This window comes from Gymnogyps californianus, chromosome 13 (genome assembly GCF_018139145.2).
Source record: "Gymnogyps californianus isolate 813 chromosome 13, ASM1813914v2, whole genome shotgun sequence".
NCBI lineage: Eukaryota > Metazoa > Chordata > Aves > Accipitriformes > Cathartidae > Gymnogyps > Gymnogyps californianus.
The window spans coordinates 12,326,855-12,351,259 of NC_059483.1; the positions used below are offsets into that span (position 1 = coordinate 12,326,855).

Genomic DNA, 24,405 nt, shown 5'->3' on the forward strand with positions numbered 1-24,405 from the left:
GAGCAAGAGACCAAAAACCCCACGCTAAGGCAATAACATTGATCAGAAATCACTGAATGAGATGAGCCTGAAAGGGAGCTCAGGCACATTGTGGAGTTTCCTGTGCTACAAGTGCTTTCTGTCTTTCCTTTGGAGCTTAAAAAGGCAACACGCTCCCTCCCTCCTTTCTCCCTACAGCCCAGATTTTAGTGCTATCCCATCAAAACCGAAGCTATTCTCTTGCAGTGGTGTGACATCAATACCGCAGCAGGATCTGGGGTTTCAATGACTTGCCAGCTCTTTGGAAAAGGGAATAGATTTTAAAGCTGTGAATATTTAGTTGTACTAGCTGATTGCAAAGACAGCCAGACGTGTGAGGTGAGGGAAAGACTGGATCATGCCCATCCCAGACTTCTGGAAGCACCAGCAAAAGAATTTGCTGTTTTGGCCGCAGAGACTTAATACAGAGGGAGGTTCTCTGCAACCACAACAGCAAATCCAGCGCCTGAATTGAAGAGTCTGGCTAGGAGACAGGATTCAGGCAGTGACAAGCCTGCTAGGCTGACATCAGCATTGCTAAGGCTTTAGAAAATAGTCTGAAGGAAAGAAAACAATTAAAAGATGTGAGTGCAACTGGATAGGGGAATAAAATCAACATGGCATTTACTAAGCGCAGCTTATACCCATGCAACCTCATCTGTGAATAAAATAACGCAGTTCTGTAGATCAAGCATATGTGGTAGATCTTCACCCAGACATACATAACACAAGACATGACATACCACAAGAAACAAGTACTTCAATCAGAGAAGATGAAGTTTAAAAGGTGAACTGTAAGGAACACAAGCAACTGGAAAGCAGATGGTGTTTAAATAGGAAATGCTGGGCAGAAGGCAGATTTCTAGTAAAATATCTCCAAGATTGGCTTTGGGATCAATACTTCGGGAATGAGTTGACATAAAAATAGAAAGATACTGATGATGGACAAAGCATTGAGAAAGGCTGCCACGGCAGGGAGAGACTGAAACACCAAACAGGGAAACTAAAGCTTCGTCCTGGACCAGGACGAAACAGAGTTTTCAATAATTCAACAGAATTTAATTTTGCAATATTGGAATTCAACAGTTTCTGCTACTTTGCTGCTGGAAGTGGCAGGAGGTCCCAGATGCATTAGTTCTGGGCTATCACAAAAAAAGGCAAACAAAGTCCTGAAACGTATCAGGTGAGGTATTTGCCACAGCAGCAAAAAAAGCATGAATACTACTACCCATAGCATTGGTAACCCTCACCTGCAGCACCAACAGCTCTGCTCTCCTGGACCAAGGCAGATCCAGAGCTGCTGAGAAGGGCTGCGAGGCGACCAGGTGATCCCAGGACTTGCTGCCCCATAGGAGGTTGCAAGGGCTGGATGTGCATATGAGCTGAGCCAGGATGTGATTGTCCCCTGGGAATGGGCCAGCAGAGAGGGACGGGAGGTGTTTCATGTGCAGGACATCTTCATGCCCGCTTGCTCAGATGCCAGATATAGGAAGAGGTTTAGAAACCCCAGATCAGTGGGAGTCTGGCCAAGACGCAGCAGGAGGAATCCCAACTCCTTTTGGGCTGGAGGATGGAGCTTTCAGGCATTTTCCGGGCTGGACCCTGGGGCCGTGAGGAGCCAAAAGCTCCATTTGTGGTCTCCAATACGGAACACTGGAGAGGGTTAAAACCTGGAGATTCAGTGGCCTCCAGCCAAGGGAAGTGAAGAGACAGCACGCGTGCTTGCACGTGAGTACGCACCCCAGAGGCCCCAAGGAGCTAATCCTGACCCCACCACTGTCTCCCCACTGCTGTCTCACAGTCCCAGCTTCGCTTCCTGTTGTGTCTGTGCAAAACCTAAAAAAAGAGAAAAAATAATTGTGGTGCCTGGCCACCCGAAATGATCAGTCTGAGTGTTAATTACAGCCTGCGACTCCCAGCCAGTGAGTGGGATAGGTGCTTGTTTGTACTGTAGGAAGACTCAGGTCTCAGGGCAGCCCCTCTTGGAAGGGGATGCTCGCTCTCAGGCCAGGAAAAAAAAGCGCTGAACTTGGGGGAGGTGGGGTGTGAATCCATCACGTTTGTGATGGATTTGTGATGGGTTCACATTTGTGATGGATTCTGGATCTGAACATAGGAAAAGGTATCAGTGACACGAATTGACTGCCTGGCACACATGGCACGTGTGCAGCTGAACTGCGTTCGTAGGAGAAAGAAGAGTTTACAGTGGGAAACAAATAAGAAGATTACCCCTTCTTATCAAAAGGGGAAACAACACTCAGAGCTCTATAGTGTCAAGGGATCAGCACTTGCTTTAAGTCAGTCACTAGAAGAGCCAGAAATTAGGACCTCGATCTCTTCGTGGGCACAGCAATGAGCTTCTCCGGACTTTGCTGACTCTTCTCCGACACCTGTCATGGGCGATGAGTGAGTGCTTCAGTCAGAGCAGTGATGGCTCACTCGTCCCTGACTGCAGAAACGCAGCCCCGCTTCGTGAAGACAGGCTCCTCGCTATTAAAATAACTGCACCCAAGAGACACAGAGAAGGATCCTTCCATCTAATTTAAGAGAGGACATTGAGACTGCGTTATTCAAAGCCAAACCCTCGCTGCAGCCACTGGCTGCTGAATCTGTCCAATTTTCGATTTTAACATCCAAGAGGGGGGAAAAAAAAAAGAGAAAGAAAATAGAGCTTGACAGCAGCAGTGATAGATCCAGATAATTCCTGCAGTCTGAGCTCAGTTTCCCCTGCCCGTTGGATAGCAAAGCCTAGGACACGCAGCCTGGTTGGCAGCTGGACACTTCGACTGTGTGAGGATGGTCCAGGGCACGGAGGCCAAGAAATCACACGTGGAAGCAGCAGTCGAACCCCAGGGCAGTGGCCAGTGGTCCGTGTGAAGAGCAGCCCTGCTTGGAAGGATCAGAGCTATTGGGTCGAACAATGCTGGTCTCAAGGAAGCAGTTTAATTCTAGGAAGCTCTGGCTTTTATGCTTGGGCTCGTACTGGTGGAAAACACATTTGCTTCATTTCCACCTAAGCACAAGGGCTGATTGTTGTTGTTTTTTTTTTTTTAAAGATAGATACTTTTCAAAACAAGGGTGATGTGGGAACCCAAACACCAAAATCCCACTGCAAACTCCAGACACACTGACTCAACATTGCTGAAGGTAGTGACCTCTCTTTGATGGAGAAGATAACCAAATAAGTGACCGTTTGCTTTCTTGCATGCTGCATTCAGTTGTGAAAAAGTGTGGCAATTCTGGCGTTCACACATCTTCAGAGCTAAGGGAGCACCTCTGGGAATTAAAACCAAACCCATTCCTATTTTTATTCTTACTGGAAGGTTTTGATTTGGGAACGCAAATTTTTGGCTTCAGCAAAGAGGCAATCGAATCTACGTAGATTCCTGCGACTGCTCATTTTTACTGCATCTAAAAAGCCAGGGATATAGACAACAGAGGCTGAATTAAAATGCTAGAGAAGAAAGGAAAAGGAATCTAACAGAACCACATGCTTGATTTGCTTAAATGTATCCTTCAGCTTTGTGAATTCAGACACAATCACCTCTGCTGGGGAGCTGCAAGTGAAACGAGAAGCAGGAGGTGTAACCGGCTGGGCTTCATCCAGGTGTTTGCACCCAGAGCCAGCTCAGTGGCTCGCTGGATCGCCCTGAAAAACTCAAGTCTGCTTCAGCATCTTCTCTGCCAACGCTGAAGATCCTCCACATGCAGTGGTGACGTGGGGAGGGGAGGGGGGGACACGGCTGCTGCGTGAGGCCACACGATGAGGAGGCGACCACAACGCCAGAGCGCAGCAAGACCTGTCCTCTAGCACGGCCCCGCAGTGCCTCGCCGTCCGCTCAGCCGGCAGCGCCTGCTTGATTTGCTGTTCTGAAATACGGTAATGTCGTGGTTTGACCCCAGCCAGCAACTAAGCACCGTGCAGCCCCGTCCCCCTCCCCCCTCCCAGTGGGATGGGGAGGAGGATCGCGGAAAAAAAGGTAAAACTCGTGGGTTAAGAACAGTTTAATAACTAAAGTAAAATAAAATATACTACTAACTAAAAATAATAATAAAAAATAACAATAATAATTGTAATGAAAAGGAATATAACAACAAAAAAAGAGAAATAAAACCCAAGAAAAGACAAGTGATGCACAATGCAATTGCTCACCACCCACTGACCGATGCCCGAGCAGTGATCCACCTCTCCCGGCCAACTCCCCGCAGTTCCTATACTGGGCATGACGTTCTATGGTATGGAATATCCCTTTGGCTAGTTCAGGTCAGCTGTCCTGGCCGTGCTCCCTCCCAGCTCCTTGCACACCTGCTTGCTGGCAGAGCATGGGAAACTGAAAAATCCTTGGCTTAGGATAAGCGCTACTTAGCAACAACTAAAAACATCAGAGTGTTATCAACATCATTCTCACACTAAATCCAAAACGCAGCACTGTACCAGCTACTAAGAAGAAAATTAACTCAAGAAGAAAATTAACTCTATCCCAGCTGAAACCAGGACAGGTAAACAGACAGCAGCCCTCGTCCCCCATCACACTGCTGTGTCACACCGGCAGCTGCCTCCAGCGGGTTAGCTGGGACCCTGCCTCTCACCATCTTGCGGCACCACTGGGAAAATGTGTATTCCCACGGCTCACAAGGGAAAAGGGAACATCCCAAATACTCTGGATGCGGGGCACAGGACTTGAGGCCATAGTGTGGAAAATCTGGGGTGGATGGCAAATGCCAGAGACCTGGCTGAGGATGCCAGGAGAGTGGCAGCGCAAACACGGGAGCTGTACCTCTTGCTGGGGGAGAGCCAAGAGCATCAGTCACAGCTAAGAACATTGATCCCTGAATCTGCAGGACATGACAGGCCCCGTTCTGCCCCCAAAAGTGAAACAATAACACGACGACTGTGTACAAAGACCTCAAGCAAGTACTTATTGTCCAGTGCAGCCCCAACCACTGCCTTTCCGGGCATGCAGGGGTTCAGCAAGAGAACCAGAGGACGCACGAGGCATTTCAGACTTGCCTGGCAGCCTCTGGACCTCTGCCGAGGGCCTGAAGGAACTGCCAGGGCTGGGAGGATTTGGAAGGAGCTCTCTCAGGTAGCAGACTAAGTTTTTTCCTACAACTGCAGAGCTGAGGTTTGTCCTCCAGACAGCTGATGGGTATCTCTGCACTTTGTTTACACTCCGGTGGTAAGAGATTGTGCCCCTTGGGCATGCTCAGAGGTAGCAGGCAGCATCCATGCCCCATTCTGGCAGGTACACTGGGCAGCAGAGCGCATATGGGACTAAGCATTTTGGGGAGACAGAGCATTTCAAGGTGACCAGCAATATTCAGACGGGCACAAGTAATGGCAAAAAGTAACCAGCCCTATGGAGAACAACCAGAAGAGATGTTTTCTGATCTTTTCCCCAGGCCTCTCCCATGCACAGCACTGCTACCCAAGCAGTTGCATTACAGAAAAGGGGAGAGCTCAGATATCGACCTATGATAGCCCCCACCTTGCACAGCTTCCACGTGGCAGCTAACGGATTCCTTTGGAGCGAATGCTGGATTTGACCTCTTTTGTTCATCCTGGGGCTGTGCCAGCGAGTGGTGAGCAGGAGGAGTGATAGAGGGGAGCTGGCATCAACTCGCAAAACTCTGTAACTCTAATATTTGCAATACAAACATACGTTTCTTGTTCCAGACCAACATCCTCCACAGCTCGGGAAATGCCCCTGTGGCCCTTCCCATCCTTCCTTCTCTTTGCGTGGTGTTTTTCTCCCCAGTTATGGCTTGTTCAGCCTGTTCTGCCTCATGACGACGTCCTCTTGCAGACGCTCAGAGCAGACCCAGGTGATCATTCGTTCCCATCAGCAGGTGAGCCGCGAGTGACTCTCCTGTGCAGGAGGTTAGGTGGACATGGGCAACAGGTTGCCACCTAACACAGCCCCATGCAGTGTGGTCACAGGCAGACCCACCGCCATCCACCTCCGATATTTCCCCTGCTGATGAACAAGCCAGCAATATATAACCCAGCCTATTCCTGACAGCCTGCCCTCTGCTCTGCAGGCCAAGCCTCGGTAAAGGCTGGCTGGCTCTGCATTTCTCTCTGCTGAGGTAGAGGCGGCATAGAGTCTGAGACATCTGTCTCGCCTCACTCATTAGGGAAAGGGAATAATCCTCCATTCTCTGTCAGACCTCCCCCTGCCAGCTCCCTTCCCATTGCCTGCAGCAGAGTGACAACCCGGAGCAACCTGGGGAGCAGCAGGACCTTCCCCTCGCTTGCTCCAGAGCATTTTCAGACATTATAGCAGAGCCAAGGGGCAGGATGCCGCTGAGCTGACTAGCTAGGGACGGCTGAAAGAACTGCACAGGGTGCCCACGCGTCTGCACCAGGACCCAACTAATGCCCCGATCCTGTACACCTCTCCCTGGAGGGACGGGCAATGGGAGCATTAGGAACAGGGCCTCCAAAGGGAGCCCAAGGTCTGTAGCTGGTTGTACCCCTGCAAGGGTCCTGGAGCAAGTCCCTCCCAGAAAACCCAGCCAGGCTAAGGTAGCATATCAGACGGGCAGGATTAGAGTCACCGTTGTGATCCTGCTTCCTGGACCAGGTCAGCAGGCAGGCACATCCCTGTCCCCTGCAAAACCACCACGTGATTTAATGGCATCCCTCTGTGTCATCAGCTGAGCCACAACCTTCAGGCATTGGCATGGGACCTGGAAGCTCAACTGTCCCTCTGAAACCACTGGATAAGTGTCTTCTCTCACCAGCACTGCATCCTATCTCTCAGACTCAGAAACTGCCTCCAGGTAGCTTGGTTTTGGACCATACAACTCTATTTTCAAGCACAGCCACCACCTGGATGTTGTCAGCCCGGTTCTTCCCCACGGCGAAGCTCCATCTCCAGCCAGGCACCATCTCTCACAAGGAGCATCGCAGCAGCTTGGCAGCTGTCACTGGTGTCACACCCCCCCAGGAGCACGGACAACCAAAATATGTCTGTTCTCGCAGGAATGGGGAGTAAAACACACACGTGAGTCTGAAGCTCATCTGCTTGTCCATCAGAGGGCTTAACGAAGGGTATTTAATTTCTCTTACCATTACAAGACTGCTGCTAGGAGTTGGTGTAAAGCACTTCCCCAATGGCACCCACACGACACGGCGGGCTGGAAAACGCATACCTGCTCACTTTGGGGCTGAGCAACAGGTCAGTGGAAGTTCTGGCTCACGTGGTGAAACACACCCTTGTTTAGAGGTCCTGCTGAATCAGCCAAGCACAGGATCGTGCGCTGAGACACCCCGTTACCGACAGCCCAGCCTGCCGGGACTGCTCCCCGTGGGAAGGGAAGCTCTGAAAATGCTCCAGTCGGCGGTTCATGTGGTCCTGACTTAACGTTGTTTCGTTCAGCAGAAATTAAACCAACCGCGTGACTTGAACTTGGCTGGATCAGACAGAACCGACTTCCAGCAGCACGGGGATGCCTGAAAGCTTAGCTCAGGCTTTTTTTTCCACCGCTACATGTTTTCTACCACCCCCCCTAGCCCTTTTGAAACAGCCAAACCAAATAATTAACCCCCCCCGCCTCCCCTCACCTCCCAGCACTTAGAAACTGCAGAGGGCTAAACAGAGATGCGTTGCAAGGAGGTTACCCACAAAGCTAAGGGAAAAACCACAAATAAAAGCAGCTCGGAGGCAAACCTGAGTGGGGCAAGACAGGACATGCACATGAGGAGGTTTAGACAGAGAACAGACCAGGTACAACAGGCACGACGAGCTGTAGCAGTGAAATACAGATCTCCTCTCCCATCAGCTCAGACGGATGAACCGCACACATTTGCATATAGGAGAAGGTGGTTTTACAGCATCACAGGCACCAGGGTCACCTAGAAGTGGTGGTTTAGCCCCTGTGATAAAGTACCCTTTCAGGGCGAGATAAGGGAGGGGTGCGAAGGAGGGATGAAGGATGCACAATGGTCCACCCTCTTCCTGTTCTCCAGTACCTGGCTAAAGCATGTCCCATCCCTGTAGAGCCAATGGAGGGATCCTACCAGCCCTTATCACCCACACCCTCCTCCCCTGGAAATCTCCCCCTTTTTCCCCAGGTGACTTTTTTGGCTTTCTGGGAAGCTATTTAAGGCCAATTCCAAGCAGCCACAGATGGCTTTTGAAGCACGACGGGGCACCCCATTCCCAGCACCCATTTTCGGCCCACGTCTCTGCTGATGAAGCACCCCCAGTACCTCCTTCCCAGCCATGTTCCTCAGAAGAGGTACCACAGGCAGTGACCTGAGGTGACACTTCCCACGTCTGAGGAGGCCCAGCTGTACAAACCTCCTAGACAAGAGGGAAAAGAGCGTTTTCCATCCTCCTTCCACCAAACACACACACTCCATGGCTACTATCCCGTGGGACAAACCCTTCTGCAGCATTTCCATCCTCAGACCACACAGTTCCTACACACACAGAGATCTGAAGGTATTGGTGATCCCCTGACCACACTGTTACAAGGTGTACATGGGCAATGCCCAATGCCCAAGATGACTTCCTCTGGGAAGGAGATGAAAGGAGGTGTCATCCCCTAAAAATAATACCCTTGTTTGCAGCAATCACCACCTTGCAGCTTCTTCAGAGTCTCAGGGCTGTGTGGCACAACTGGATAGTAACAGCAGCCAGGCTCCCTGGCACTAAGGACAGTCTCCCTCTAGCCAAGAAACACACTCTCAAGAGGGGACAATGAGTCACTGTTTTACACGGGATAATTCGACGGACCGCACCGCCTTTAACAGGAAAAATCATTCACTCTTCTCGGGATGTGCCCTGCTGGCTGGAAGGCAGCGGCCCGTGGGCAAGAGAGGGATATAGGGGTGTGATGCCTCCAGGAAATGTTAATTCAGGGTGTGGACGAAGGTCCTAAGCTATTCTCCATGGAAAGTGATGGATAGGAAGAGCCACGCAGAGGGGTGAGTACACGTCCTGCTCTTGTTCCAGCCAGACAGGGAACGGCCGAGTCTGCCAGAAGCAGCAGTGGTTGTGGTGAATGTCTGGGGGTGGAAATGCACGGCCTCAGGGAACTGCAGCGGGACCAAAAATCCAAGCACACCTGCCTCCACCTGTGCGTGAGATCCCTGACGTCTGTACACAGTTGTCTGCCGGCTGGGACCCTGTGCCCGGGGCCTACGGGATGGGAGTGCCTCTGGCATGCTGCATCGGGGGACGGAGTGGCAGCAGAGCTCCATCACCTCTCTGTCCGATATTGGGGCACTTACACCACCCACAAAGTGCAAATTACTTGCAGCACAGGGCCCTCACGCACAGAGATCTGAGGGCAGACAGGCATACGGACAGCCGAGGAGCCCCGGCCGTGTTAAATGTACTCACACGGTTTCCAGCCTGCTGGCAAAAGGCAGCCGGATGCTCCCTGCTTCCTCGGTGCGGGGTTGCAATGCCCCTTGTTCATGACTGTCACCTACCCGTAAACATTTCCACGCGGAACGGCTCACGCCAGATGCAATAAAACTGCAGCCGGCAGATACGGGGCATTGGCCTCCAGCGCAAAGTGCCACTGGCACTAAATGCCACCAGACTTCAGGTTTCTCCGTCTGGATCCAGCCTAACACAGACACATTGACTTTCATAGGAAAATGCCTCAGCCCAGCCTCTCAAATGCTGTGGCAACCTTTGTAGGGGAGGCAATGCCACTGTGCCAAGGAATGATGGCAGACGCCTCCTGAACGGCTGGCGAGACAGAGGCAGCAGCCTTGCAGCTGACCTGACCCCCTGCCCAACCGCAGTCTCCTGCTGACTGTCCCCCTCGTCACTGACTTTTCAGTATCTTCTCTTCTAGCTCAAACATGTCCCGACCAAGATCCTAACCAAGAATCACACCTGAAGAGGGCCTTCTGACAGGTCACACATGGGCCTGGCACTGCCATTACTACAGAAATGTGACAATAAGACCTATTTCATTCACATCACCACCCCCTCCTCCACTGAAAGGATCCAGAAAATACCTCTCCAACAGGCAGCTGCTTCATTCTCACTCCTCAGGGTCTGCTGTGCCTTTGGCACAGACTGTGGCTGGAAACAGGGCGCTGGGCGAGATGATAGCCACTGCCGCACCACAGCCTGCGTGCCCCATTCAGCACCATGTGGGACATGGGACAGGAGGGAGGCAGCAGTCCAATGTTCAGAGCTATTTGGATTTTTCTCCAAACCACTAAAAAAGAGGGATCTCTGCTGAAAGCGTTCCAAAGAAACATGGCAAGCATGGCTGACAATGTAATCTCCACTGCCCATTTCTATTAATTTTACAGATTTAGCAGGAACTGGAAGGCATGGTGCTGACTTTCCACCATCCGAGGCATGCAGGCGCTCCCAGCCGCTGCAAAGCTAGTGTGACCCTGCGTGCAGCCCCTTGCCAGCGCCCTTCGGAGGGACACTTCCCGGCAGGCTGCTGGAGCACTTGCGTGTCAAAAGAGACAATGGACTCGTGTGTGCATTTTGCTTCTCGTGCCTGGATGACAAACCCAGCCCACAGAGCTTCGTATTTGCAGTGCAAACTCAGCACTCTGCAGTTAACACTGGAGCTGAGAGACGATTTAGCATTAATGGGTTTGCAGCCAACTCCGTCTTCCATATGCCGTACACAACTGCTCAGACAGCAGCCACAAAGGCGTCTGGGAGGTTTGAGGGGGTGTCATCAGATGTATGTATTTTTTTAAGCTGCTACAAAAAGAACATTAAACTCCTGACGTGAGATTGGGTCTGAACATCCTGCACTAGTTTAGATTTCTACTGCATGCCACACACACTGGGCAGGAAAATAATTATCTTTCTAACTTTATTTTTTGCCTTTTTTTTTTCCCCCTAACAGGAGACTGCCCAGCCTTTAACAACTGCCTGGAAGAGACTCCTGAAACCTGAAATCCCTGGTCTGTCCAGGCTTCAGCCAGATGACCCCTGTTTAGGGAGTGCTGGCCGTACCCAAGCCAGCACAGGGACTGGCAGTTGCTGGTTCCAGTAGCGACTGTGATTCACAGATCTGGCTGCTGGACATGCTTTAAAATCACTTGAGCATTACTCTTGATGCTCAAGATCCTGGGAGGTTTACTTAGGAAGAGGTTATTGCCATTGCCATTAGGAAGATATTAAAATTACATACGGAAGCTCCTTGTTTTCTATAAAGCCTCATGAAAGCTCTTTCCTCTCTTGACTCCCGCTTTCTCGCACAGCTTAATTTGCCTTTATGTTTCTGAAGGTAATTTTTCTTCACTTCTCGCCGATGGCACCTCTTGGACCATCACAGTGTCACCAGCCGTACCCAGGCACAGGGCTTGGCACAGCCGGCCCTTGGCTGTGTGGCTCCCTCCTCCCCAGAGACGGGGATGGCTCGGGCTCTGTTTTTCAGGGAAGGCTTTCTTATTCCAATTTAGTCAACTTGAGTCAAGGATCAGCCAGGGAGACTCTAATCAAGTGATGGAAAAGGGTGACAGCTATAGGAATAGCTCACAATAAATCATGCAGAGAGGGAAAGAAAGAATCCAGCTGCTTCAAGCAACCTGCCAAATGCCACAGCATCATCTGTGGGGATCAGAGCAGGAACAGAGCCAACAGCAGCTGGTCTGGACACTCTGTCCCATTCAGTGGTTCCTCCTAAACCCTCATGTTTCCTCAGTGTAAGGAGCCTCTGGTCACCTGGTACCAGCCTGAGGCAGATGTCAGGAAGGTTTAATAGAAGGATCACAGGCATTTGAGGTGGGGGGATGTATTTCACTGGGGCAACGTGCCTAGCTGTTTGCTGTCACAAGGACTGCAATTAAGATCTTCATAGGAAACAGAAAATTAACAGTATCCAACAGGACTATGGCCTCTGTGAGCAAATAAAATATCTGTGCATAAGTACCATGCAACCTTCTGTTTTTAAATGGTTAATTCCTCCTACAAGCCAAGCTAGAAGCTTTCCAAGAGCAATTTCTCTTCCCCATTATGCCTGTCGCTCTCCTGGCCCCAGCTGGCTGCTTGCATATATAATGCAAGCCTGAACTGCCAGCATTTCCATTCCTTGTCAATAAACTCCTCCTTTCCAGTCTGCTGCTTGACAGGAATTGCAGCAGAAGGGCTTGCACTGGCAGTGCCAAAGCAGAGATCCCTGCTGGGATGCACAGGGGCTGATTTTCAACTGGCAAGGCTGCACCAGAGACCCACCTCTCCCCTGCACACTCGCACACTGTGGTGGTGTCCGTACCCCTGCAGGCTCCCATTGCCGGGGCAGGCTCAGGCAAGCCGCAGCTGCAGAAAGCTCTTGGGCTCAGACAGCAGCATGGATCTACCAAGCCAAGAGCCCATCTGCACCAGCCTGCTGCCTTCTGCTCAGCTGCTGAGGACACGGCAGGCCAGGGTGCTGGGTGACCTGGCTGGACTTGCTCAAAACCTGCCCGCAGTCAGGTCCGGTTCAGGCAGATGCTGTTTGTGCCCTCTGCACATAGGCTACCTGCACACATACAAGAAAAAGAAGTCTCTCTAACATCATATGGCTCAATGAGTTCCCTGCTGAATACATTTCAAGCCATCTTGTCAGCTCCACGCATCTGGAATTGATGAAAGCCTCAACAAGCAGATCTTGGAAAAAATGCACACTCAGCAAACTCTTCCCAACACAGCCACTCCCTCCCCGGCGTTTGCTTTATGGCTCTCGCCCATCTACTCTGGGCAGAGGCAGCTGAAGGTCTGTGTCCTGCCTTTCTAAATGACAGCAGGTCGTTAACCTGTGAGACTCACTGTCACAACATACAGAGCAAGAGGCTTTACAATGCGTTGAAGAGATGCATGAGCTTGCAGAGGAGGACAGGAGCTAATTACAGCCTGCTGGAGACTAGGGAGAACCATCTCCAGCACATAACTTCTCATCACATAGCTCCTTGTGCCTACTTCTCCTGCATTTAGTAGTGGCCATTGCCTGAGGCCACCAAAGAGCCCTGTCTCCCCAGCCAGCATGTTTAACAGAGGACACAAACATCTCCAGTGTCATTGCAGCACTGAGACGCAACAGATCCAACATCACTGGTAGCAACTTGTCTGAGTGGTTGTTAGATTTATCTCCCTGCTGCCGGTCAAGCCCTGAGAATGGCTGTTAGCAGCAGGTGCTCTGAAGATATCTCTTTCGTTTTTACAGGGAATGAGCAAGGTCTAATGGAGACCCCAGGAAGAAGGGAACTGGGAGTCTTGCACCCACACCCACCCAGCAGCAGCAGTTCATGGGCAGCTGAAGCAAAACTCCACCAGTGTCAAGTCAGCCTTGTTTGAGTCTCACAGTGCCTGTGTCTGCTGATCCTATTAAGCTAAAGGGAAATCAATCTCTCTGATACTGCCAGGAGTAAACTTGGAAGAGACCCAGCTGTGAATATGTTACCCCTGCACCCTTGCCAAAAGGAACGGCCCAGCTCTGCAGATGTGTGCAGGACTGAACTTGCCGCCTTCCCGTGCCATGGAGAAACATGACCGTGCAGAGACGCTCCCCGCGGCCAGGGGAGGGGGGCTGAGCTGCGTGCTCGCAGGGCAGCATGATAAGAACAGGGATGGGGAATTGCTGAGGAGCTTCTGACCTCCAATTAGTTTTTGCTAATTTCCCAGGTCCCTGCCTTGAAGGAAGCCCTCTGCAACAGGGGAGTCAGTCCAGAGACACCCACACCCAGCAGCTCCAAACAAACGTCACCTTTGAACCTCATGTCAACATTACCCGTCTTCCTGCAAGGTCAGTAATTCATGGCACAGAGCAGTGAAGCAACATCTAGCCAGAGAGCCGGCTTGGATCAGGTTTCAGGTTAGCGGTGAGGCTGCAAATCCACCTGGAGAGCAGTGCTCCCGGAGAGACCACTCGGAGGGACTGCTCAAACCCGCTGCTGCTGCCCCCTCCTCGGAAGGGCTGGGAGAGCAGCCAGGAGATGGAGAGCTATTAATCAAGTGGCATTTACAAAGAGAAGAATAAGCTGTGAGCAGTGCTGTGACAAGCGGCCAGGACTTGTGGCCCGAGTGTCCCTCCATACCACAGAGGTAACAAGGGATGGGAAGAGACCCACGGGCCACGACATGTCCTGTGTACTGCTGTGCAGGTCCAAAATGTTCAACGGCACATCTCCACGCACACACAGCACGGCTAGAGTTGCCAGCACCTGCCTATCTGCTGTGCCCAGGCTAGGGGCTTGCTGATCTGCCACTCAAGCCACTACGGAGACAGCACCACCTTCAGAAAGAGACTTTTTGGGGAGAAAGCAACTTCCAAGTCCAGCTGGATAATGCTCTGGGGGACTCCATGAAAATTAAGTCCCACTATGAAAAAGCAAGGTTCTTACCAGCATCGGGTGCTTCTTCAGCACAGCAGGTCTCAGCATCTGTGCTCAGCCACGGTTTGTTTACATGGCCACGTAACAGACTCATCTGAGCACGACACCAGACTCAGTTCCAGGCCAATGTGGTTTGCAGCATCTCCCAGCTGCGGAAACAGCTTCGCAATGTGACACCTCACCACGAGGGTTCGGTGATGGTGATCACGCAGAGCAGCACCGCTGGGAACACTGAATGCATTTGTGTTTTGCTCCAATGCATCAGGGAGGATCATTGATAAGGTGGAGGGAAAGCAGGACATGCTAACAGAGAGGGAGGCAAACAGGGCTTGAAGAAGCCAGGCTGGGCTGTCCACGGGGCTGGGAATGGCTGGTGCTCAGAGAGCCCAGCTGTAGGTCAGGAAGCTCTTGACACTGCGCAGGGAAGGACTGGAGACTGCATGGGGTGGTGTATGCAATTGGGACCGCAAAAGTAGGCAGACACTGGATCCACATGCACTCACACCCTCAAAACCAGGCCCTCGACCATTTTTAATACCAAATAGTGATTTTCATCTCAGCACGGAGCTGCCAAAGGATGTGGGTTATGCGGCCAGACTTTCCTGCACGGGTAGATGGTGACGAGCCACCTCGGCTGCGGATGTAGCTGCCGAACCCAAGGGTGTCAGAGCTGCTGCAGTACTAACCAGCGGGGAGAACAACTGCTTTCTTCTCCCAGGAAAGACCAACTCCCAGCTCTTCCCAGCCAAATTCCCATCAGTCTGCCTGCCCATAAATTTACAACTGTTTTATCTAATCAAAGCTCACCCAAATATTAAGAGCCTCAGGGGCGCTATGGGGAAAACAGAAGCAGCCAGGCCAGCCAGCCGCTCCTCTGCCAGGCTGCAGGAATTCCCCACTGGCTGGCTCAAGGCTGGACATCTCCATGCCCTAAAGCTAAACCTGCTCAGTGCCATCCCAGCAAGCTAAAGGGAATGGATTTGCGGAAGTTGAACAGGTTTTGAATTCATTGTCTGAGGCAAAGAAGATCTGGTCTATCTAGAAACAAAATTCAGGCTTTTGCAGATCTTTGCTTCTGAGCCTTCAAAAGGTGGGAGATGGAAAGGGTTACGAGGCAGGGATCTTCAGAAAGCATATTCACCCCAGCCACCCCAGTAAGGGCTGCTGCAAAGGGCCTGGGAAAAATGAAACCTGCTCAATAGCGTTAAAAAGACATGTTGGGGGAGAGCTTAGCTTCCCTCACACTAACCTGTCCACCAGCAAGCCAGCACAAAGATGTCCCCACCTCCACAGGTCCTGCCAGGCTGGGTGGGTCAGCAGGACAGCACCAGGTTCAAGATGGATCTCCTACGGCATGGCTGGGGTCCAGATCCCACGCAGTGCTCTTGCACAGCCGTTCACCGACTTTTCATACTGAAAGGCCATATTTTCGGCAGCTGCCCAGGGCGAGTCACAGCGATGCCTGGGGCTGACGCTGAGACGTATTTGCCAACTGCAGGGGAGTGTGTGTGCATGGGGCAGTGTGGTGTGTTTGCTTTTTGCAATCGCTGTCCTGTCTGCGGGGCTCAGACTGAAAGCACACTTCAGGGCACTACTGTACTCTGCCAGATTCAGCTCAGTGAGAGGGGAGCAGAAATTTGGGGGCTGTTAAATGGTGGGGTGACAGTTGAGGATATTAGCCGCTGCAGGTTCATCTGGCTACTAGGTCTCCTTGGCTTGCTCAACTCCACGTAGAGGGGAACAGGCACTGGTGGCTGCTGAAACCAACCGTGCTGCCGCCTGCAAACTCTGTAGATGTCCCAGTGCCTGGCTGGTGCTGCTGCAGCCCCCATTTGCTGACCAGCCAGCACACCGCATCTCCTGACAGCACGAGGCTTGCAGTGGCAATGACGTTGAGTATCACTTCTGCACAGGACCCAAGTCGCACAGAGCCACTTCTCACACTATGTCCTTTGGCTCCCCTTCCCTTCCCTGTTCTCATGCATGCTGCGTGCTCCCTCAGAGCATCACGCTCTCCTTCCAACACAATAAACAAAGCATCATCTTTGCTCCCCGGCTCATTAAAACTACAAGAGAAACAAAATCAAACCACACGTCCCGGTGCTACCTCCTACGCTGGGTGATCTCCTGTGAAGGACATGCAGAAAAGAGGAGTTTATCATCTGAGCAGTGGCCACTCAGCTCCTGGGGATACAGAGCAACTCTTTCTTGCCACCTTTGCCCACGTAGGACTTTGACTTAGACTGAGATTTTGGCTTCCCAGTGGAAGCCACAGGCAATTGGGAAATGGAGAACAGAGCGAGTCCAGGCTGCAGAGGAGACATTTGGGGGCTGAACCCTATTTATGAGAGCTCTACAACTGATTTTACTGGATAATTTACTGGAATTACATGGGGTGCAAACCTGCAAAGAGCAAAAACTGGGCTAGCCAGAATAAACCACGACAGCCAGCCATGAAGATGCTGGCACCCGGAGATGAGCATCAGGAAAGGGGGACATCCGCATAGGGAAGCAGTATGTGCAGGGTGCATTTAGCAATACTTCCCACCATCCAGCCCTGCTGGAAGGATTTTACTGCCAAGGGGGCAGTTGTATTTGAAGAAGGGAAAAATTAAAAGACCCATGTGAAACAGTGGGGAAATCGCAGAGGGCTTGTAGTTGAATACAGACCTGTCCCAAAGCTGCAGATCCAGATAGGAGACAGAGACAGGGTGTCCCGGTTTACAGCAGTGCAAGCTCTGCAGGTGCAGGTACACGTATGGGAGACAGCAGGCTGGTCTGAACTGGACAGCAGAGGCTGGGAATACGGGGTTCAACTCTTCACTGACACCAGTCACTGCCCTCCACCCATGAATGATTTTACTGGGGGTTGGAAAAAACCACCCCCAGCTCTTAGGGTAGCTCTGTTTGTCCCTGTTCTCAGCATCAGTGCAAGCCGTGCAGCGAAGGCAGGACCTAGGCATGGCGGTGGTTCATCCCAGGCCTTTCAGGCCACCGGAGCTACTCAGTGAGATGTTCCCTTGCTCTCAGACCGCTAATAGTCTTTAACTGCCTTTTAACAAGGAAAGTTTTGGGCATTTTCCCAGCTGTGCCTCAAAGCCTCAATGTGAAACAACCCCCTTTGGCCCCACAGAGGTATTTGGGGAGTTAAGCTCTTCTTTGGGTACTCAGCTCCGAGGGGGAGTAATGGGAGTTAAGCACCTAATGCCTTTGTAGTTTCTTGGCTTCTGATAGCAAGTCCTGGGAAAGACAGCTGTGTTTGCACTGGGATTCAGATGGAGGGTTTGTCATACTCTCCATTCAGATGCAGGTCCAGGAAGCAAGGACCAAGAAAGAAAATTCAGCACATATTAAACCCCAGCACCCCTAGGAGTGCCCTGGCCACTGTGTGAGCACTCATCTCCCAGCCTCAGACCTGACTGATGATCACCAGAAGGTCCTTCCTGCACCAACACAGGCAAAAGTCCTACTGCTCCCAGAAGATGTTTTTGTGGAGTCCTTTTTGCAGGATAAATAGGAGTGTTGGGGTTCAGGGAGAGGGGACAAAGCAGAAAGCGCAGGTGCAACATGCTGCCAGAGAGAAACAGCCGGGCTGGGATGCCAGAGGGATGCGGGGCCAGCGAAGGCTGGATCCACCTAGCAGAGCCACCGAGACCTGAATCTCTCCTGCAGGCACAGAGTTAACTCCCAGCGTGCTACGTCCCCTCCTTCCCCCTCCCAAACCTCTTGCACGTATCAGAGATTCTCAGGAAACTGTAGAAAGCCAAGAAGGACTATGGAAAGCATTCCTCATGAAAAGCCTGGCCCTCTCGAGCAGATGGGCTTCATTACTGCCCTGCTCTCAGCATTGGACCGGGTTGATTTTTCTACCACGACAGGTCACGGCTACAGCATTGCACATCTTCTTCAAACATGGCAGATCTGACGGCTTTCCAGCCTGTGTTGCCCAATGCCTCAGCTGACAAACGTCACTGTACTTTGAGTACTGCCTCCTCGAAGGGCAGCGGCTGCATCCTGGGCGTCACAGTGCCATGACCGGGAATCTGAGCTGGGCAGAACTGCCCCACGACAAAAGCAAACAAAACAAAACAGAAAAACCAACACCATCTCAGAGGGCATCTTAGATTTCAGGTCCCTGCCCGCGCTTGCAGCGTTAGCCAGGGCGAAGGCAGCATAGCCCTTGTTATCTGGAAGGCTGAGGACATGTGTCAGCCAGCTGCAAACATGACCCAGCCTCAGAAAGCCTTCGCTGGCCGAACCACGCTCATGTCCCAAGGCAGTGCCTGAATTTCAGCCTGAAAATACCTTTAAACAATGGGGAGGAACTGGGGTCTAAAATAGGCTCTTTCCTGTTCTGAAAAAAATCCCTGGTTTGTAAGGGTCTGCTAATATCCAAGTGTGTAAGTATCTCTGTTCAGGCAAGGTCTTGGTGCATTTGTAGGTTCAGGGACTAGGGCTCTGGGGCACCTCAGTCAAATCACTTATAAACTCTATAATCTCTATCACTCTATAATCTCTATAATAATTTGTTCCCCCCTGAAGGGACAAATATTTAGGCACAAGGCTGGAGCTGACTGAGAGTTCACAAGAGCAACCACAGACTTTGGATGCATAGCTCAGAAAACCTGAACGGCCATATTTGCAACAATCAGAACCAAGAGCTTCTCCAGGACCTGCTGGCACTGAGAGATGCTGGGCTGGGCAACAGAAACCATCCCAAAGTTGGCAGAGAGTGGTGGCAATGGGTATCTTCCATATCCACCTTGGCACATCAGAGGGCTGCTAAGCACACCAAAATGATGAGGCACAGTTTCCTGCCTGTGATATGTGCTACGTGTGGCAGTGTGGCTTCTGGCATTGCTGCTCATCCTCTTGTAACACCCCAATCCTCCTCTCTCAGGCTGGTGAAGTGGTACCTCCACTCCAGGAGTGGCTGGAGGAGGCTTTGCTCTATTGTTGCCCAGAGGACATCCAACAGGTTGATGGAGCAGCAGATAAGGATGGAGAGAGGGATCTTGCTGCTTCCCCGCTCGCAAACCGTTCTGGAGCAGTATCACAACCTTGGCGCTACTACGACCCTGGTTCTGGTATCTCTCCTTGTGAAAGAGTCGGATCGAAGGCTGAGTATGTCTAACCCACAAAGCCCCGTGGAAGTCCAACAACTCATGCTGATAGCAGGTCATGAAAGAACATGGGGAGTGCAGAAGTCAGCGTTAAGCAAGTGCTGCTAAAAAGACATAAGAAGCAACAGCTGGATGCTGCGGTCGGACAGAACCGGAGCAGAAATAAAGCAGCATTTGGAGATGGAGGGTTTTTCCTTCTTTCTTATTGGAGAAGGTGTTTCAGCGCTGAAACAAACTAGAAACAACAGGAAGTGGAGTACTCCCTGTCCCACAGGCTGCCTCTGTGCAAGGTCTGCTTTTGTCCCCCCCGGTCACCTCCAGCACGCACAAGTCACTGGACTGGACACAGGAAGGATGGGGCAAGAACAGAATAGCCCGGCTCTTATGCAAGGGTCTCTTTGGATCAGACTGAATGACCGCCCTCCTTGCCTCAGGCTTCCAAAGGTGCCTCCCCTCCAAACACTTCTGAGATTGCAAGGGGATTTTTTCTCAAATAACACTGGTCAGAGGCAGAAGGCTGGAGAGGGGGAAGGTTACGTAAAATGCTTCGTATAGCACCCAGTCGCCTCTCATTAGGAAATACATTCTTTTGGGATGGAGGAGCTGCTTATTAACTGCTTAGGAGACTGCAAGTTCATGCACACATCCCTCTGGCCCCTCACTAGCGGCCTGAAAACTGCCAGCGCTCTGGATGTTAGTACAATTTGCCTACTCAGTTTCCCCAAAAGACCTACCATTGGGGTGGCCCCAGAGCACTTTTAATTAAGGTCTGCAGAAACCACAGACGCAGATGAACGCAGGGCCTTACCACCCGCCACTCACCTCCCTCTGCCTCCTTCAGATGTTCTCCCTTCTCTCTACCCCACATCTGTACTAGCACAGTCATTCCCAGCTCCCCCACTGTTGCTAAAACCAGTGCAGTTCCCTTGAGAACAGCAGTGACCAAAGCTCTGATGTAGCCAAGGATCAGCAGCCTCCAGCATTTACCACTGTGCCAGTCTAAACACGCTACGACCGGAGTTAGATGAAACAACTGTGTGAGAGCCCCACTGCTTATTCCCACCTTTGCTATGCAGAACATGGATGGTGTGCAGAAGTCAGCATAGCCACCCCTAACAATGCACCATCCCTGGAGGAGACAACAGAGGAAGATCAGCTCAGAAGATGGATGACAATCATGCCGAAGTCAGGCAGGATCTCCTGGATGGCTGTGGGTTGACACCAGGACAGCCAAGGCCTCCTGATGGACCATGTCACTCCCGGCACCAAGCTGAGATCGCGTGAGGTTCGCCTGGGAGCTGAGCGTACCTGCCCACACCACCAGTCCAGATGCAGAGGGGCCTGGAGATGCTGAAAGATGTCTGCTCCAGCCAAACCCCGTACCTACCCACTGTGGCGGTCTTTGTAAACTCCACCTGCCAGTGTGCTCGGCACCGCTTTAATACCTTCCTGCGATGCAGACATTCTGCCCCTGGCCGTGTGTCTGTGAGTCTGGAGTGAAACAGCTGAAGGCCAACAGGACAGACAGGTCATCACCGTCCCGCAGTGAGCAGGGGACAGTCCATGGGTGCAGCTGCACCCCACGGCCAGGGACAAGGACTACAGACCCCGTGGCCACCCACTGGTACAGCCAGCAGCAAGGAAAGCCAAAGCAAAGCAATCGGGGATATGAAGTCAATGCACGCTCAGACCCGCATGCGGATGCTCTCCCTGGGGAGCACTGAGACTTGTCTCACCTCTCCTGAGCGCCAGTGAGGTTGGCAAACACACCCGAGCCCATTTCTGCCTCCAAGAGCTACAACGAGGGATTCTGCCACTGACTTCAGTACAAACAAATTCAGCCCAGCACCAAAATAACCAACTCAGCGGCATTTAGGAGCCGAGTTATTTCAGCACACGCTGGTGTGTGGGTGTTCCTAGGGCAGAACAAGAAAGCCTTATTTCAGAACAGCCATGGAGTTCAGTGCAAACCACTCCAGCACACAACTGCTTGGATGGAGTTAAAAGTGGAAAATGCAAACGGAGGAGTTCATTCCTGCTCCTTGAGCTGAGTGAGCCCTTAGCACTCTCAAACTTAAAGGTTTCTGGTTATATCATCTTTCTTCCCGTGTTGTATTCCTTGTCCTGGTCGCAGGATGGTTCGGTCTCTATGTGCTGTTAGCAAGGATTAATTCAGCACGTTACATGTAATGGACTGTGGGTGGCCCAGAGAAGGCGACCTGCTGAATCCTGCTAAAGATGGAGAAAAGGATCTGACTGCTCCTGGGGGAAACTCATAGCACTGCTGCTGCTTTTTCTAGCATTTTTCTTCATTATTATATAGAAACCAAATGACACCAGACAACTAGAACTCCAAGTAACGTCGAGGCAACCATCACTTTAAAGATGACATTTTTGTCTGCAAATTATTTACCTATTATTGTAACTTGTAACTTCTAAAATTCAAGTAATTGGCCTCAGTTTGCTTTCCTCTGGGATAAAAAAAAAAAAGAAGCAATTTTTAGCTTGCTTCTTTTCTGTATATGGTAATGACCTTTCCTCTGCTAGTGTGAGTTTTTCACAGAACTAAAGAGGAAAAGAAAAACTGTAAACTGAAAAATAATAAGGGAAAGAAATGGCACAAAAATGAAGGCTGGACCCAGGGAGACAACTGTGTGGCTAGAAAATAACCAGATTTTCGAGAACATGAATATCACTTTAATTCACCTCTTTTGTGAACCTTAAGGGGCAAATCCGCAGAGGGTGTTCACCACCCTCGCAAACGGGCTTCCGCTGAGTGACAAACACCGCTGGTATCCACCAGTTGAGGATCCCTACCCCAGACCTATCACCATCCACAGGACCTTTCAAAAATCACACTTGCCCCACATGAAGGAAACAGATTTGCAGCCTATTAAGGGTGTTCCATTTCCCAAAGCCTCAGCTGGCCAGCGCCTCTCAAGGGAGCGTTCCAGACCCGAAATCCCACAAACCCCTCGTGAGATGCCATCACCATTACCGTCACCTGGTTTGCTCTGACCTGACGGGAACTCTGCGTGAAACTGTGTTGAGATCATGCAAAGGATTAAAGTCAAGTAAGCACAGAAAGTTCTGCTGACTCAGACACGCAGAAGTCTCCTTTTGAAAACCAGAGTCCTGAAAAGAGCCACATTTTCCAGTCAAATACTAGAAAGCAAATCCAATGTAAAACGCAATCGTCTCTCTGTTAGGAGTCCTGGAGATTAGAGCCGATTTGGTGCTGCACTTTTTACTGAACAGTCCCAATACTAAAATAAGATGCATATACCGTTTCTTTTTAAAAAAGTTACTAATGAATACAATACTGATTGTGGTCTTCTGGGATTACTGACTTCATTTGAGAAACTTCACATGCTCTTCTAGAAATAACAAATGCTTGCTGAAACCTAACTCCTTTTCAATCTTATTCAGCCAACAAGTCTTTTTTTATTTTTAGGAAAAAAACACATTAAAGTGATGGAGCAGTCCCTATAAGAGGAAAATCGCATTTCATTTAGTCCACACTGATAAAATTCCACTAACATTTCAGTCACATCAGTCTTCTGAATTTTAAGCTGTAACTTTGAAGGCCCCATTGATGGATTGCTGCTGTAACCACAAAACATTAGTACATTATTAAAACTACAGGAATTACCCAATAACGGCTCTTAGGAGCTAACTTCCCCAAAAGAGCAGAAAGCACACAGGGAAATAAATAACCCCTCCAGTACAAAACTGTTTATATTTTAGTTCTGAATTGTTTCCCAATGCAGAAGATATTTCTAAGAGCACACACTAAAGAAGTCCCTTGACCAATTCAACCAGATTCCCCAGGAACTGTAGTGACCGTGGGTGTGAAACAGGCACTTGTGGCACAGAGCAGCTCCTGGTATCTGTCCTAAGCCTAGCACAGCCTCAGAGGGACTGCACGAAGCTGTACACAATTTCATGCCCTGCTTTCACTGAACGCGGGGACACTGGACGGGACAGTCACCCAAAAGATGCTTGCTTCAAAAATGAAACATGAATTTCACTGCAAAACAGCAGCGCTGTGGTCGTCAGTCAGTCACACGTTGCAAGCAAACACAACAGCGAAGTTCAATGCTCTCGGCCGAAAAACGTGCAACCTCCGGGCGAGTTCACCGGCTGACCCGACCTTAAACTCCCCCGTGGATCGGCCCCTCGGGACCAGACGGGCTCTCACCGACACCGAAGCGATTTTCAGAGCCGGCAAGGGGCCGACCGCGGTGCCCGGCACCCCGGACCCCTTCCGCGGCGCCGCACGCCCGCACCCTGCCCCCGCGACCAGCCCCACGGGACCGGCCGGGCCGGCGGGGGGGTCCCGCCGAGAGCGCAGCCCCCCACCCCCCCCACCCCCCCCCCCCCGCCGAGGCGCGGAGCCGGGGGGCGCGGCGGACCCACCTGGGCTGAGGCTGCTCTGGAAGTAGAAGACGACCAGGAGGAACGAGCCGAGGCAGGCGGCCAGCGCCAGCCGCGGCGCCCGGCTCCGCCGCATCCTCCGCCGCGGCTCGGCGGCGCAGCGCAGCCCAGCGCCCCGCGGCCAGGGCCCGCCGAGCCCCCGCCGGCCCCGCGCCGCCCCGGGCGCCGCTCCGCGCCGCGCCCCGCCCCGCTCCGCGGCCGCGGCCGGGGCCGCCTCGCCTCGCCTCGCCCCGCCGCCGGCAGGAAGTGACACCGGAGCGGCTCAGCCGCGGGAAGGGGAACTTCGCCCCCGAGTGCCCCGCAGCGCCGGGGCTGGCCCTCGGCGCCCGGCGGCCGCGGCGCCGCTCGCCCCATCCAGCCCCGCCGAGCGGCGGTGGCAGCAGGAGGGGGAGCCGCGGCGGAGGGGGGTTGGGGGAGCGCGGTGCTGGTGGGGTTTCCTCGCCCGGTGCTGCCCCCGCTCCCTGCCAGCGCTCGGGAGTACGCACTGCTCTGCCAAACTCCCGTGATGGC

General features: G+C 51.8%; 1 protein-coding gene across 1 annotated transcript in view; it reads right to left on the reverse strand.

Annotated features, from left to right (window-relative positions):
- Positions 1-23,971, reverse strand: part of CHST13 (carbohydrate sulfotransferase 13) — a 32,755-nt gene extending 8,784 nt beyond the window's left edge. Inside the window, exon 1 of the mRNA XM_050904758.1 lies at positions 23,878-23,971. Coding sequence (XP_050760715.1) covers positions 23,878-23,971 — 94 coding nt within the window. The remainder of the gene's footprint in view (positions 1-23,877) is intronic.
- Positions 23,972-24,405: the final 434 nt, after the last annotated feature.